This window comes from Musa acuminata, chromosome BXJ2-6 (genome assembly GCF_036884655.1).
Source record: "Musa acuminata AAA Group cultivar baxijiao chromosome BXJ2-6, Cavendish_Baxijiao_AAA, whole genome shotgun sequence".
Classification (NCBI taxonomy): domain Eukaryota; kingdom Viridiplantae; phylum Streptophyta; class Magnoliopsida; order Zingiberales; family Musaceae; genus Musa; species Musa acuminata.
Window position 1 is genome coordinate 22462501 of NC_088343.1, and position 16027 is coordinate 22478527.

At 38.8% G+C, this 16027-nt stretch overlaps 1 protein-coding gene across 2 annotated transcripts in view; it reads right to left on the reverse strand.

Moving 5' to 3' along the window:
* LOC103988845 (U3 small nucleolar RNA-associated protein 18 homolog) overlaps positions 1-2281 on the reverse strand; it is a 2437-nt gene extending 156 nt beyond the window's left edge. The window contains exons 1-2 of one of the 2 annotated variants that reach the window (XM_009407504.3): positions 1919-2281; positions 1-1711 (exon numbers count right to left, since the gene is read on the reverse strand). The exon at positions 1-1711 is cut by the window's left edge and continues 156 nt beyond it. In XM_009407504.3, the coding sequence (XP_009405779.2) occupies positions 3-1706 (1704 nt within the window). In that variant the 5' untranslated portion in view covers positions 1707-1711; positions 1919-2281 and the 3' untranslated portion in view covers positions 1-2. Of the gene's footprint in view, positions 1721-1918 lie in introns of both variants that reach the window. The other variant, XM_065113402.1, reaches the window with a different exon arrangement.
* Between the last annotated feature and the right edge of the window lie 13746 nt (positions 2282-16027).

Genomic DNA, 16027 nt, shown 5'->3' on the forward strand with positions numbered 1-16027 from the left:
CCTCATGCATTCTGGTAATGATGCAACTTATACAACAAAACCTTTCCACCAGCATTTCCTACTGTCATAAACCCTCCACCTGGGCTAAAATCAAGACACCGTGGGTACTGCACGCTAAATCTGGGAGGGGGATAGTTTGAGAAGACATTAAATGATGGGATATGCACCAGCTTTAGACTATTCTTCTTCATTCTTGAGCTGATAGCCAAAATCTGAGCATCAGGGTTGAACTTTATATGATCAACCATTGTGGTTAAATTTTCAATTGTCTTTAATGGCTTTCGCTTACCACCAAGAAACTCCTCCCTTTTATAGACATTAACAATGCCACTACTAGACCCTGCTGCAAACAAGGAACTGTCAGGTGAAGCACAAAGAGCATATCCAGTTATGCTACCTTCATCAACAGCCTTATGAATGCATTTCCTTGTCCTAAGGTCCCAGTGATAAACATGCCCATCACCACCAGTACTCAGTAGCTGATGCCCACCATCAGCAAAGGCCAAAGATCGGGCACTTCCATTCATCTTAAGAGTCCCAATCAGCTCCTTTGTTCGTGATGAAACTAGAAGGATGTAGCCTTCATTGCCAATGAATGCGATGGTGCTTGAATCCGGAGAAACCTCAAAAACCTCCAGGCTTTTCTCCTCTCTACCTGTCAAGGGACCTATCTTACTAACAGATGCTTTGACTAAATCAAAACTATAAAAGAACTTCCTCCGGCCAGCAATTATAACCTCTGTACCATCAGGCAAAAAGGATGCCTTATGTACGGGGCAGTCTTCCATGAATATGCTCTGAATCTTGGGATTACGCTTTCCATCAACTTGGAAAAATCTCAATCGCCTATCGAATCCAGCAGTCAGCAGCAACTGACCATTTCTGTGAAACTGGACTGAGTTAATTGGACCATTAGAAGGTTCTTCAGCATTAGCATCCACCAGCCTTGAGTACTCCAACAATCCAGGCAAAAGTTTGGTACCGCCCTTTATGACAAGCTCATCATTGCCCCGAAGAATATCATCACCCTCAGCACCATCAAAGCCACGAGCAATGGTGAGATCACTTTCATCATCAGACTCATCCTCAGAAATGCCACGGCGAGCATACTTCCGATCAACATTTGCCCATTCTGTTCCTGGGTTTAACTTAGCATGCTGAGCACGCAATCGAGCAACATAGTCTGCACCTGAGATCACATGCTCGTCAGCCTCCTTCCTCAGCTTCCTCAACCTATTAACACGGACTATGTCAACCTCTGTCCTTTCTTCCTCCTCGTCAACCCAGACGGGCTTCCGCTCTTCACTGAGGTCTTCTTTGCCCATAGCGCACAAGTCGTTTTCAAACACAACCATCTCATTGCTCGTAGACCTATCCATGAAGAACAAAGGGGCATCCTTGGCCACCTGCTCCTGGCCATCGTCATCTCCGTAATTGTCCTTGTCGAATTCAATGGGAGTGTAAAGCTTGCCAAACAAGAAGCCCTCAAGCCTCTTCATCTCCTCCTGTTCAGTTTTGCGTGCTTTTTGCTTTGACGAATCATCAGAATTGCTCCTCCTCCTCTTCTTCGATTTTTTCAACTTGAGTTCATCAACTGGCCCTACTTCTTCATCAGCATGTGCAATCGGAGACACATCAGCTATTTCTCTATCAAGTTTCTTGTCCCTTTGTTGTTTAAGAACAGCGTTTTGGGAAATTAAGCTCATTTTAACTGCAAAAACTGCAATATTAATAGAAAATTAAAGCAAACAAAGGCCGTGACCATAACTTAAAAACGGAAACCCAGTGCAAGAAGCTTCAGCACAATTAAAAGTGAAAAAAAAAAGGTCGTTTTCTAATAAACAGATGGCATCGCATTGCAATACGTCAAAAATTTCCGGTTTGCTGTTATGTTTTTCTATTTCTTTTCTTATATTACCTGTCTTCTAGTGACCTCTAATGTTCTAACAGAGGGGGTGCCGCTGGTGACTGTGGCCTGAAGGCGGTGGTGCAACCGATGGCGAGGGTGGCGAAGGCCCAAACTTTCCAAGTGTCACGCACCGTCGAGAAGCCGACGTAGAATCACAGCAAGGAAGAAGCAGAAAAAGAGGCGAGGCTCGGCGGCAAAAGCGTAGGAGGACGCGGGGCTACACGGTAGCGCAACGGGTGGGGACAAATAGAGAACAGCAGGGTGAGAAAGAAGAGTGCATGCGCCGAGGGTGTAGTAGCGTGGCGACAGGCGGGGAGGCCGGGCGGTGCGGCGGTCTATGGTACTTAAGGTTTCGGGAGTTTAGGGCAGACAAAACGGTAAGTAAACCGGTCTTCGTTCGAGGGTTTTATGTCATTATGCACTTACCAAAATTACTCAATTACCCCTATCAACTCCATGAGCCTTCCCCGCATGCCAACTTAAGATACGACTTGAGTCCGGACACACGACACACGCCGGTCATAATTTACTTGGTGGAGTGAGACGAAAAGATTGAAGTTCTCTACAAGCTGTAGCATTTCAAATTCCAATATACAGGTGGCAAGAATCATAATTTACTTATCACTAAGATACTTAATTTACGCTTCTTTTTATATCGAAAACACATAATTAATTAAAAATAATTAGTACACTTAAACTAATAATTTATTTATTAATGAGAAGATTAATTTACAATACAAGCATTGAATGATGTCCATTAACTAGCTCAATATTTTTATTTGCCCAATTAAAAGTAGGAAAAAGAGAATGACATATGTTTAAGCAATAAGTATATAGAACTTTAAGCATAAATTAAATTGGAATCCAGATATTCATTAAAATGATTTATGCAACAACATAATTCTCATTATATCTGGCTTCTAAAATTTCTCCATTTTTTTTCTTGGTTATAGTCCAAACAAAGTTGTCATGAATTTTGATAAAAGTCCTACAGATGTCTCATTTTTCATATTTTCCCAAGTAATTTTTTATTTATCATATTTTATAAAATTATTTTTCAAAAGGACAACGAGAGTAGGCATGTCTAGTATGTCTAAGATTGATTATCACTATGATATGGACTAATCCAATTTTATATATCTAAGATTTATAGTAATAATATTTTTAGATAGATTTATTATATTTTTTATATTTCTATCAAAATATTATTATTATGGAGAAAAATAATATAATTAACACATCAACGCATGCATCATATATGTTAACTCCATCTAAATAAACTTGGTTCCAAGTAACCAAATTGTTGGGATCGCTCAATTGACTAAATGAGGCCACGTGATCGACAAGCCGACTCCAGATACCTCAACTCTATATGGTCGATGTCTTAGCTTAACATGGCCAATATGTCGAAACTATCTGATTAACACCTCGACTCAATGTGGACAATATGAAACAACGATTTGGTCGACACCTCATCTCCACATAGCCAATACAATGAAACCATTTAATCGATACTTCAGTTTCATATGGCTGACATTGTTTAATCTCGTATTTTGATGATGAAACCACTTCATATATGTTTATGATTTAATCTGCATTTTTGAGTGACGCAGGATGTTTCGATTAGGATGAGACAATTAAAGCAGAAAAAATTATATTGTGCCGGAGGAACATGTTAGAAGATTGGATGTCGAGCCAGTAGATCGATCGACGTATCGATAGAAGGCTTTGGGCCGTGGACTCGGGCATTGGGCCTAGAAGTGCGGGTATTGTGCCAAGGATATCGGAGTTGCGAAGTCAACAAACCGATTAGGCAATAGACCGCAGGAGAGGACGATGCGCCGAAGAATCAGACGAAGCGTCGAGGGACCAATGACATGCCGGACAACTTGGTTAATTGCTTAGGATTAATTGTCTTGATCGAAGTTTTGTTTTACATGTGCATGATTAACTACGATGGAAGTAAGACATGCAGTAGGAGTTACGTCGGAGTCAAGACTATGATCACATTGGGAGTTCGACGGAAGTCCGGACGGTCGTCGGAGGTTCTACGAGAACAAATCCGAGAAGTCCAGGAGCTTGCCAAAGAAGCTTGTCGGAACTCACCAAGTGGATCATCGCAAGTCTAGGAGTTTGCAGGAAGTCCGCCGGAGCATCGCCAAAGGTTTGTCAGATGTTCGCCGGAAGTTAGCCGGAAGCTCGTCGGAAGAAGCGATTCATGCACTGGAGCAAGTTGCAGTAAATGTCTTAAGAAATATCATAGTTAACATATAGATTAAGTTAGGAATGGGAGGTGATCCCATTAACTTAATCTAGGGGCAATTGGGCCCTTGATAGACCCAAATTGGGCCGAATGGATCAACCCATTCGGACCAGAATTCCTACCAAGCGATGGCACCACTTGGGCTCAGTCTCCAAGCGAGATTGGGCGGTGCAACCGCCCCTGACAAGCGGTGGAACCGCCTGAGCTCAGTCTCCGAGCTCTGCCAAGCGGTGCAACCGCCCTTGTCAAGCGGTGGCACCGCCCAGAGGCTCAGTCTCCGAGCTCTGCCAAGCGGTGCAACTGCCCCTGACAGGAGGTGGCACTACTCAGAGGCTCAGTCTCCGAGCTTTGCCAAACGGTGCAACCGCCCCAATCAGGCGATGCAACCGCTAGACCTCGTAATTCAAACTGGTTTGGGGCCTATAAATACCCTACCCTTTTAGCAATGAAAGGGCAACCCAAATGCACCGAAAGCTTGATCTTACTCTGTGATTTTAGAGCTCAAAAGTGTTGTAAAGTCTAGAAGTTCTCCCTCTCTTCTTCCAAGTTTTGATCTTTCAAGAGAGGAGAGAAAAGTTTGTAAGGGTTGTCTCCTAAGCCCGTCAAATGGAGTGAAACTGTAAAAGGGTGGTTGGCCTTCGTCTATTGAAGGAAGGCCTCTAGTGGACGTCGGTGACCTCGTTGGTGGAGGAAGCCAAAAGTGGATGTAGGTCAAGATTGACTGAACCACTCTAAATCTCAGTTTGCATTTACTTTGAGCATCTTATCTTTATTGCAAACCTCCTTAGTAGCTTACTGCCTTCTGCTCATTTATGAACGTGTTTCATAGTTAAGTATTTTCTGAATCGATGTTAAGACGGAAATCGGTTTTATCATACGAACATCATATTTCAGGTTGCGGTTACATTCTGATTTCTATCTTAACTGCAAACTGCCTTCCTTACTTTACTTCAAATACATTTTCGTAAGCTTTCAAAGTTATTATCTGCACGAAATGACTTTTACGTCGGAATCGGATTTTAACGTACAAACGCAGTTTTAATCGTCCAAAGTTTTTCGCTGCACTAATTCACCCCCCCTCCCCCCCCCTCTCTTAGTGCTCTTGATCCTAACAATTAGTATCAGAGCCCGGTATTTCTCATTTCGGATTTACACCCGAGAGAAATGGCTCTTTATGGCTTTCAAGAGGGCTTATCGGTTGTTCGTGCACCGTTGTTTAACGGATTGGACTACACTTATTGGAAAACTCGAATGAGAGTTTTCTTGATTTCTATGAATTTAGATTTATGGAATATTATTGAAAACAGTTTTCAACTTCCCTCTAAACTGATGAACAAATGGTCGGATTTGGAGAAGAAGTATTTTTCTTTAAACGCAAAGGCTATGAATGCCTTATTTTGCGCTTTGGACAAAAATGAGTTCAATCGGATTTCTATATGCGAAAAGGCTTTTGATATTTGGCGAACACTTGAAATCACACACGAGAGAACTAGTAGAGTCAAAGACTCGAAAGTTAACATTTTATTGCATGATTTTGAGCTTTTTCAAATGCAACCAAGTGAGACTATAGGTGACATGTACACCTGTTTTACGGATGTCGTCAATAATCTAAGAGTTCTTAGTAAATCTTTTTTGAATTTTGATCTTGTAAGCAAGATCTTAATATCTCTTCCAAAAATGTGGGATCCTAAAATAACCGCAATACAAGAAACAAAAGATTTAAATATTTTTCCACTTGAAGAACTAATTGATTTATTAATGACCTATGAAATGACACTTTTGGAATATTTTGAACCCAATAAGCACTTGAACCATCTTCCAAAGAATAAGAAGGATTTGGAACTCCGGACAATTGAATACCACTTGAGCGATGACTCAAGTGATGAGGACAATAATGAACTTGAACTTCGAACACTAAATCTTAATAAATTTATTAAATAAAAATCTAAAATAAACAATGAACTTGAACGGAGGAAGATGCTAAAGAAGAGGAAGGCAACCAAGGATGAATCAAAAACTTCCAAAGGTGAAACAACGAATTAGGCTTTGACGAGCTTCGACTACAAGATAAGTAACTCAGCTCTCTTGAATTATTTTGAAATTACTTGAAGTCTTTCAGAAGTGCTTAATTTAGATAGTAGGAATAGGAAATAAAAAATTATTTTTCAAAAATTATATCATGTTTTTCTCTTTAGCATCTTTGAAAAATTAAAAATTTGATCATGAATAGTATATTGCTAAGGTTTCATGCATGCTATGTTTTGAAATGTTGAATGATGTATGCAACATTAGAGATGATAATTATATGATATGTGATAATGCTTAGGATTAATCCATGCATGTGTATCTTGATGATTTTACACTATTACATGCCTTAATAACATGTTGGAAATTATGTGTTTTGGATACAAAAATTTTCATGATCATGAGCATGTTTTATCTTTATGATTGAATTTGAAAATCTATAGCAAAACCATGTCCAAATGCATGAAAGTGTTAAATTTCATTTTTGGATTTTCTTGATTCTAACAATTCACTTTTGAGAATCTATTGATCTTGATGGTTTTATGACGAAATTCATTTTTCGATCGTAAACATTGATGCATGTTTTTATTTGGCATAAAAGAAAAGAACATACATATATGAAATAAATCACTTGAATTAAAACAACTAAAAAGTGGAAAGGTTTCTTCTTGAAAAATTTATTTTTTCGACTTTATTGATTTTTCAAAAAGGGAAATTAATGAATCTATTTGTATTATCTTTGTGAGTCTCTTGAAAATGATCTTGATTTGATGATTTAAATGAGCTTTATCTTGATTTTTCGAAATTTATAAATTGAGATTTCTTATGCTTAAATCAAGATTTTATATGCATGAATTAATATCTTGTTCTCTTACAAGATTGAATGAATTCTATCTTTTTCATGATCTCCTAAGAATTCTTTATATTATTTATTTAAGAGGAGATTTGTTAAAATGAATCACGGTGTCTCTTGATTTTTCAAAAATATAACTTGTGTATTCATTTTATAAATCGAGATTGTTTATATGTTCTTTCATGACATATTGTTATGTGAAATTTTTTGAATGTATGAAATACATCTCATCACCTAATAATTTTTCTTGATATTCCTTATGTGATGATATGAATACATGAAATATTCATTAATTTGTTTTGATGTATACAAATAAAAAGTTTCGATCGTAGGATGTAATTTGACAAATTTGGTACCATCATGATGTAAAATAAATGATGATTAGGAATCATGCATTAATGATGATTTTATATTTTATGATTTGGTATGATGCATGCAAATGATGAAATATTCATGAATTTGAAATGATGCATGCAATACTTATGACAATGATGTACATGATGTATTGCATATGATATGTATCATGAATGCTTTAAATGATGAATGTTTGGTATCATGATCAACATGTTGATAAATGCTTAAAAATTTTAATGTTTGAGTATCATGTATGATATGCCCATTAATGATGATTGATTTATTTTTCGGTATCGTGCATGAAAAATAAGGTTTTTGAAATTGTGTATGTTTTAATTTGAATATATAATGATGCACAAATAAGATTGATACTTATCTTTGTCATAATCTGAAAATTGATATGAGGGTCTTCCCTTCTTTTTGACAATGACAAAGGGGAAGCAAGAATTTCTAGCGTAGACATCATGAAAAGAGGCAAACTAGCTAGCTTGCACAATTCAAGATGAAAGCAAAACTTGCACTTCTCAAAAGAGAACAAAATTGCTATCTTGAACATCGCCGATAATTACTAGCTTGAAATCTCAAGAAGAAGCAAAACATGCTAACATGCACATCTAGCAAACTTGCATATTTCAAGAAGCAAGAGTTGCTTTCTTGAACATCTCTAAATTGCTAGCTTGCATGTTCTAAAATGTTGTAACATTGCTAGCTTGCAAGATGTAGAGCTTGCTATCTTGAACATCTTAAGAAACAAAAATTACAAAAGTGCTATCTTGCCTATCTAAAGAAGCAAAACATGCTAACTTGTGCATCTAGCAAAGTTGACAAAATTTACATATTTCAAGAAGCAAGAGTTGCCTTCTTAAACATCTCTAATTTGCTAGCTTGCATGATGTAGAAGTTGCTATCTCAAAAGAAGCAAAAGTGTTATCTTGTATGTTGTAAAACTTACATATCTAAAACTTAATAGCTTGAATGTTCTAAGCATGATGTAACACTTGCTAAATTTTCTAGCTTCAAAACTGCATGATGATAAAACCTGATATTATGTTTTTTATGCAATGAGTTGAACTTATATCACAAACACAAGAATAGTTGTACTTCTCCTTTTTATTGATGATAAAGGGGGAGAAGTATGATGATGACATGACATGTTATGCATAAGTATATGATGACATGTTACTTGGATTTTTGAATTCAAGAGTTTCTATCAATATGGCATATTGATAGGGGGAGTTTATTTAAACTCCGGGAGTTAAGGTTAACTTCGTCATCAAGTGGTTGTCATCATTAAAAAGGGGGAGATTGTTGAATCTCATATTTTGATGATGAAACCACTTGATATATGTTTATGATTTAATCTACGTTTTGAGTGACGTAGGATGCTTCGATCAGGATGAGACAATTAAAGCAGAAAAAATCACGTTGTACTAGAGGAATATATCAGAAGATTGGATGTCGGGCCGGTGGATCGGTCGACGTATCGATAGAAGGCTTCGGGCCGTGGTCTTGGGCATTGGGCCAAGAAGAGCAGGTAGTGTGCCAAAGATATCGGAGTTGCGGAGTCAATTGGCCGATTGGGCAACAGGCTGCAGGAGAGGACGATGCGCCGAAGAATCGGACGAAGCGTCGAGGGACCAATGACATGCCGGACAACTTGGTTAATTGCTTAGGATTAATTATGTAATATCCCTCACTTTTAAAAATTATTAATAAAGATTTATTTATAAATTGGAGGACCTATATGTAAATATAGAAATTTTAAGGACTAAACTGTTAAGTTACAAAAGAAAAAAAGAAAACCGAAGAGAAGTAGAGGGAGAAGAGAAGAAGAGGGAAAAGAAGAGAGGAAGAAAAGGGAGAAGAGAAGCAAAGAAGAAGAAGAAGAGAGGGAAGAGGGAGAGGAAAGAGAGATAGCTGCAGTAGCTAGGGCTGCAGCACCTCTGTTTCGTGTAGGAGGAAACAGAGGAATTCATGTGTGGGGCGTCGAGGAGGAGAAAGGAAGAAGAGGAGAAGAAGAGAAGAAGAAGAAGAGGGAAAAGAAGAGAGGAGGAAGAAGAGGGAGAAGAGAAGAATAAAAGAAGAAGAAAAAGAGTGGGAAGTGGGAGAGGAGCGAGAGGTGGTAGCAGCTAGGGCTGCAGCACCTCTGTTTCCTGCAAGAGGAATTCATGTGTGGGGCGTTGGGGATGAGAAGAAGAAGAAGAGGAAAAAGAAGAAGAGAAAAAGAAAAAAAAGAAGAATGGCTGCGGCATGGGCTGCAGTGAGAAGGTGTGGGGTGTCGGGTAGGAGAAGGGAAGAAGAGGAGAAGAAGAAGGAGAAGAAGGAGAAGAAGAAGAAGAGGAAGAGAAGAAGTAGAAGCAGGTGAAGAGGCGACACCTCTATTTCCTGCAAGAGGAAACAGAGGAGAGGAGGTGCTATTCGTCGGGGAGAAGAAGGGGAGGAAGGAGAAGAAGAGAAGAAGAAGAAAGGAAGGAGAAGGAAGAGGAGAAGGGAAAGAAGTAGCTGTGGCTGCGGCTGTGGCAGCTGCAGCTGTGGCAGGGAAAGAGGAAGAGGAAGGAAGAAGGGAAGGAGAGGAAGAAGAGAAGGGGAAGAAGGGGCTGCGGCTGCGGCGATGGCAGCTGCAGTTGGAAGAGAAGAAGGAGAGGAAGATGAGCAGGGGAGGAAGAAGAGGCTGCAGCCGTGGCTGAGGCTGCGACTGCAGCAGTGCAGCTGGGAAAGAAGAGAAGGAAAGGAAGAAGAAGATAAAGGAAAAGGAAAGAAGAGAGGAAGAGGAGAAGGGGAGGCAACTGCGATAGTGGCAGCTGCAGCTGGAAGAGAAGGAGAGGAAACAGAGCAGGGGAGGAAGAAGAGGCTGCGGCTTTGGTGGCTGCGGTCGTGGCTGCGACTGCGGCTGCGGCTGTGACGTTGGCTGCAGTAGCTGCAGTAGCTGCAGTAGTGGTGGTGGCTATAGTAGCTGCTTTTGGGAAAGAGAAAGAAAGGAAAGGGGAAAAAAAAAGGGGCTGTGGCCATGATTGCAGCTGCGGTGGTGGCGGTTGTGTCTGCGACAGTTGAGTTTGGGAAAGAAAAAGTAGGAACGAGAGAAGGGAGGAAGGAAGTAGTGCAGTGGAAGGGGCTGCGGTTGTGACAGCAGCTGCAGTCGTGGCTATAACTGTGGTAATGGCAGCGGCGATGGCTGCGACAGCTATGTTTGAAAAAGAAAATGAAGGAATAAGAGTAAGAGAGAGCAGGTGACTATGCCTCTATGTTCTGCATGAGCTGCAGTTGTGGAGGAAAAAGAGAAGACATATGTAGAAAACGAAACAGGGAGAGGACACGAAGGAAAAATAGAAGGATTTGGGCTGACACCTTTGGATCTTCGGATCAAAACCTTTGAAAGGCAAGTGTTCCGATCCTTCCTATTGCAAGTGTTTCGATCCTTTCTATTGCAAGTGTTATCTTTTCTATTGCAAGTGTCCCAATCTTTTCTACTATAAGTGTTCCGATCCTTTCTATTGCAAGCTTTCTAATCTTTTCTATTGCAAGTGTTCCGATCCTTCCTATTGTAAGCTTTCTAATCTTTCCTATTGCAAGTGTCTTGATCTTTCCTTACTGTAATTTTATCTCTACATTTGCTTTGAATATGAGAAACTTTAAATTGTTCTAACCTTGCATTTGATATATCTCCTGTTTAGACGTAACGATTCGAATCTGTGCAACTTATGAGATTTTGACCTTTGGTTACTAAATCAATGGTAACTCCTTGTTGGAAACATTGATTCGTACGAAACTTGTTTCATCATAAACTAGATTAAAATATCTTTCCAATGATATATTTTCTGAGTAAAATTGGAGCACGATTGATAGTTTGAATCATTTACTCAATGTGCCTCTTGAATTCTGCCAGAAATCGAGCTTTGGTCGATTTCACATATTCTGGTTTCATTCTTTTGAAAATTGATTTCATCTAACCTTCTTATTTGAATTGAGCTATATGTGATTGCTTGGAATCCTTGTATACTCTTGCTTTCATTTCTTTTCAAATCTGAATACATTTGTAAAGGATTATGTTTGCATCGTATTGACTCATAAAGGCACATGTACATTTCATTGTTCCGCATGTGCTTCCGATATATCCCAATTTATTGTTCACAATACACTTTTGTACTCTGGTATTTGTGGGATTATTTGGACCTTTGCCATAAATGGTAAAGGGTATGTGCTTAGAGCTCGCGATGCTCTAGATTATGTTTGGTGGTCATTCAGAAATGGATGTACCATATTATGTTTGGAATCCCACTTCACCATCTAGCACTTTCCTACTCGAGCCCTCTCACCCTGCCCAAGTGCTACCCGTGGATGGAGTCGAGAACTCATCACGGCGTGGAGCCGCCACTGAGTTAAACCTCATATGCACTATGCTAGGGTACGACGTCTGAGCTTCTGTTTCGTATTTTGTATTGATATGCTCCAAAATGTTTCCTATGCCATTGATATACTTCAAAATGCTTCACATACCATTGATATGTTTTGAAATGTTCCATTTGTCATTGATATGATCCAGAACATTTTATATGCTATTGGTATGCTCTAATTACTCTATGCTCCATTTGCTATGAACTGATATGTTCTGAAATATCCTATTTGCCATTGATATGCTCCGGCACATCTCGTATGCTATTGATATGCTCCAATTACTCTATGCTCCATTTGCTATGAACTGATATGTTCTGAAATGTCCTATTTACAATTGATATACTCCGGAACATCTCGTACGCTATTGATATACTCTAATTACTCTATGCTCCATTTGTTATGAACCAAATATGTTATGAATGAAATGACATTTGCGATTCTGTATCTAATGAGATGATATCCTTGAATCTCTTAGATTCTGTCTTGCATTGTAATATCTTATTTGTTTGAAACTGTCCTTTCTCATGCTAGATATGCTTTGTTACTTGCTGAGCTGTTTTTAGCTCACTCCGTTGTTATATAAATCTTTTAGGTCAGTTTGTCACTCTTTGAGATGTTTGAATTGGGCTGAGGCAGTGGAGAGCTATTCAGAATTATGGGCAAGTCTTGTTGGTTAAGTCTTGTTGGTTATTATGTTATTGCTGTATAAGCATATTTTGTATGAAATGAAATGTTGTCGATGAATCGAAATGGATATACTGTGTAAAAGTGTTAGACGATCTCTCTTATTTGGAATTTCAAAATGTTAAGTCTAATTTATGATGATATGAACTTGTGGTGAATAGTTGGAGTTCTGATTATATAATTTATTTAGCTTGTGGATTTATAAATGTTGTTCATGTTTGTCAAGTTGGCTTGGGTTGCCATAAATGTGAATTATTGAGTGATGTGATATATGATTATAAACTGCACAGGTTTTATAGATGTGAATTTGATAGAATGTTTTTTAGTGTCCTCAAATGTTAGTTTAGATCTTGGATTAGTTTGTGATGAAAAATTAAATATCATGGATATTTTGAGGGGCGTGACAAATTGTCTTGATCGAAGTTTTGTTTTACATATGCAGGATTAACTACGATGAAAGTAAGACATGCAGCAGGAGTTGCATTAGAGTCAAGACTATGATCACGTTGGGAGTTCGAGAGTTCAACGGAAGTCCGGACGGTCGTTGGAGGTTCTACGGGAACAAATCCGAGAAGTCCAGGAGCTTGCCAAAGAAGCTCGTTGAAACTCGCCAAGTGGATCATCGCAAGTCCAGGAGTTTGCCGGAAGTCCACCGGAGCATCGACGAAGGTTCGTCGGATGTTCGCCAGAAGTTCGTCGGAAGCTCACCGGAAGAAGTGATTGATGCACCGGAGCAAGTTGCAGTAAATATCTTAAGAAATATCATAGTTAGCATGTAAATTAAGTTAGGCATGGGAGGTGATCCCATTAACTTACTCTGGGGGCAATTGGGCCCTTGATAGACCCAAATTGGGCCGAATGGATCAACCCATTCGGACCAGAATTCCTGCCAGGCGGTGGCACCGCCAGGGTCGGCGGTGGCACTGCCTAGGAGGTGTCTCCCAGGAACGCTGGGCGGTGCAACCGTCTGGGCTTAGTCTCTGAGCGAGATTGGGCGGTGCAACCGCCCTTGACAAGTAGTGGAACCGCTGAGCTCGGTCTCCGAGCTCTGCCAAGCGGTGCAACCGCCCCTGTCAGGCGGTGGCACCGCCCAGAGGCTCAGTCTCCGAGCTCTACCAAGCGGTGCAACCGTCCCTGACAGGAGGTGGCACTGCCCGGAGGCTCAGTCTCCGAGTTTTGCCAGGTGGTGCAACCGCCCCAATCAAGCGGTGCAACCGCCAGACCCCGGAATTCCGAGAGATGACAGTTTTGAGCTCGAAATTTAAACTAGTTTGGGGCCTATAAATACCCCACCCTTTCAGCAATGAAAGGGAAACTCAAATGCACCGAAGCTTGATCTTACTTTGTGATTTTAGAGCTCAAAAGTGTTGTAGAGTCTAGAAGTTCTCCTCCCTCTCTTCTTCCAAGTTTTGATCTTTCAAAAGAGGAGAGAAAAGTTTGTAATGGTTGTCTCCTAAGCCCGTCAAAAGGAGTGAAACTTTAAAAGGGTGGTTGGCCTTCGCCTATTTAAGGAAGACCTCTAGTGGACGTCGGTGACCTCGTTGGTGGAGGAAGCCAAAAGTGGATGTACGTCAAGATTGACCGAACCACTCTAAATCTCGGTTTGCATTTACTTTGAGTATCTTATCTTTACTGCAAACCTCCTCAGTAGCTTACTGCCTTCTGCTCATTTACAATCGTGTTTCATAGTTAAGTATTTTCCGAATCGGCGTTAAGACGGAAATCGATTTTATCATACGAACATCATATTTTAGGTTGCGCTTACATTCTGATTTCTATCTTAACTGCAAACTGCCTTCCTTACTTTACTTCAAATACGTTTTCGTAGGCTTTCAAAGTTATTATTTGCACGAAACGACTTGTATGTCGGAATCGGATTTCAACGTACGAATGCAGTTTTAATCATCGAAAGTTTTCCACTGCACTAATTCACCCCCCCCCTCTTAGTGCTCTTGATCCTAACAGACACCTCTGCTCCAGGTGACCAACACGCCAAATCCAGATAGAACCCTTGAGTGGAACCAGTTTGTCGTGCCCGATCGTTACCACGTGAGGGGAGTTATGCAATTTTAGGTTCAACATGAGTTAGTAGTAGTTATGATCGAATCTCACACCCCCAGTATGGCATGAATTATAAAATAAGTGGAAATAATAAAATATTTTTTTATCATCTAATTCATAATCTTAAATCATAAAAATTATAATAATATATTATCATGATTCTATCAAATAATAATGATCATAATCATAACGTGATCTTTTTCATCATGGAATGATTTAGATAAATATTTTATATTTATTATTATTAAAAAATATAAATATTTTATATTTATTATTATTTAAAAATATAAATATTTTATATTTATTATTATTAAAAATATAAATATTTTATATCTATTACTGATTGAGAAAATCATATAATTATCATATCTTTTCTTTTGTGTATATAGATTCAAATTTATTATCAATAAAAATTTAAACTAGTCATTTTTTTTTAAAATTATATCTATATATGTGTTCATTTGTAGTTACCGATCAATCTTTCATAATGCTTTGAACTTGAATGATGATTGAATATCATAATAACAATGTGTTTCGTTAGCTTGTAGTTTTCTTTTGATCAACTTTGTTATATATTTTTTATATGTTTTAGACATAATTGTTCACACTTTATCTGTTACTAGGGAAAAATAATAATTTGTATTTGTATTGAAAGACGACGGCCGAATTCCTACTCAAATGCATCTTTATCAGGTCCACATTTTCTCTAAATTTATATTGTATCTATCATAATCCTATTCATAAATGTTTTGTGTTTGATTGTCATCATTTTGTGATAAAATATTGTTAGTATAAAATTTATAATATGTTATATAAAATGTGGAAACAATCTTTTATGTTAGGATTGAATCAAATAATTAGATCTGGTTTTACGATACGTACCTTTTGATACTATCTAAAAAGATATCTCTGTTTGATCTATAAAGGCACAATCTTTTGATCCAAGATCGCTATGAATCTACAAAGAGGAACCAGAGCCTTCTCTTCTTTTCCTATCCTTTCATAAGACCTCTTAGATTGATGGCTAGGGAGAAGAGTTGAGAGAGATGCTATAATCCCTCAACTGAATCATTTATGAGATGTGTAACCTCTCTCTTTTTCTTCTTGTCCAATCCCTAGAAATCATGTCTATTTATAGGCGAGAGTAGAGGGTCTAGGATAAGTAATTAGGAGAGTTCTGTTGAATCTCTTATTTTGATGATGAAACCAATTGATAAGTGTTTATGATTTAATCTGCGTTTTTAGTGACGCAGGAAGCTTCGATCAGGATGATATTGAATCTCGGATTTTGATGATGAAGTCAATTGTCATTTGTTATCTAATCCATATGTTGAGATAAGTGTGTAGGATTAATTATGATGGAAGTAAGACATGCAGAAAGAGTTGCGCCGGAGTCAAGACCATGATCACGTTGGGGGTTCGAGAGTTCAACAGAAGTCCGGACGGTCATCAGAGGTTCTACGGGAATAAATTCGAGAAGTCTAGG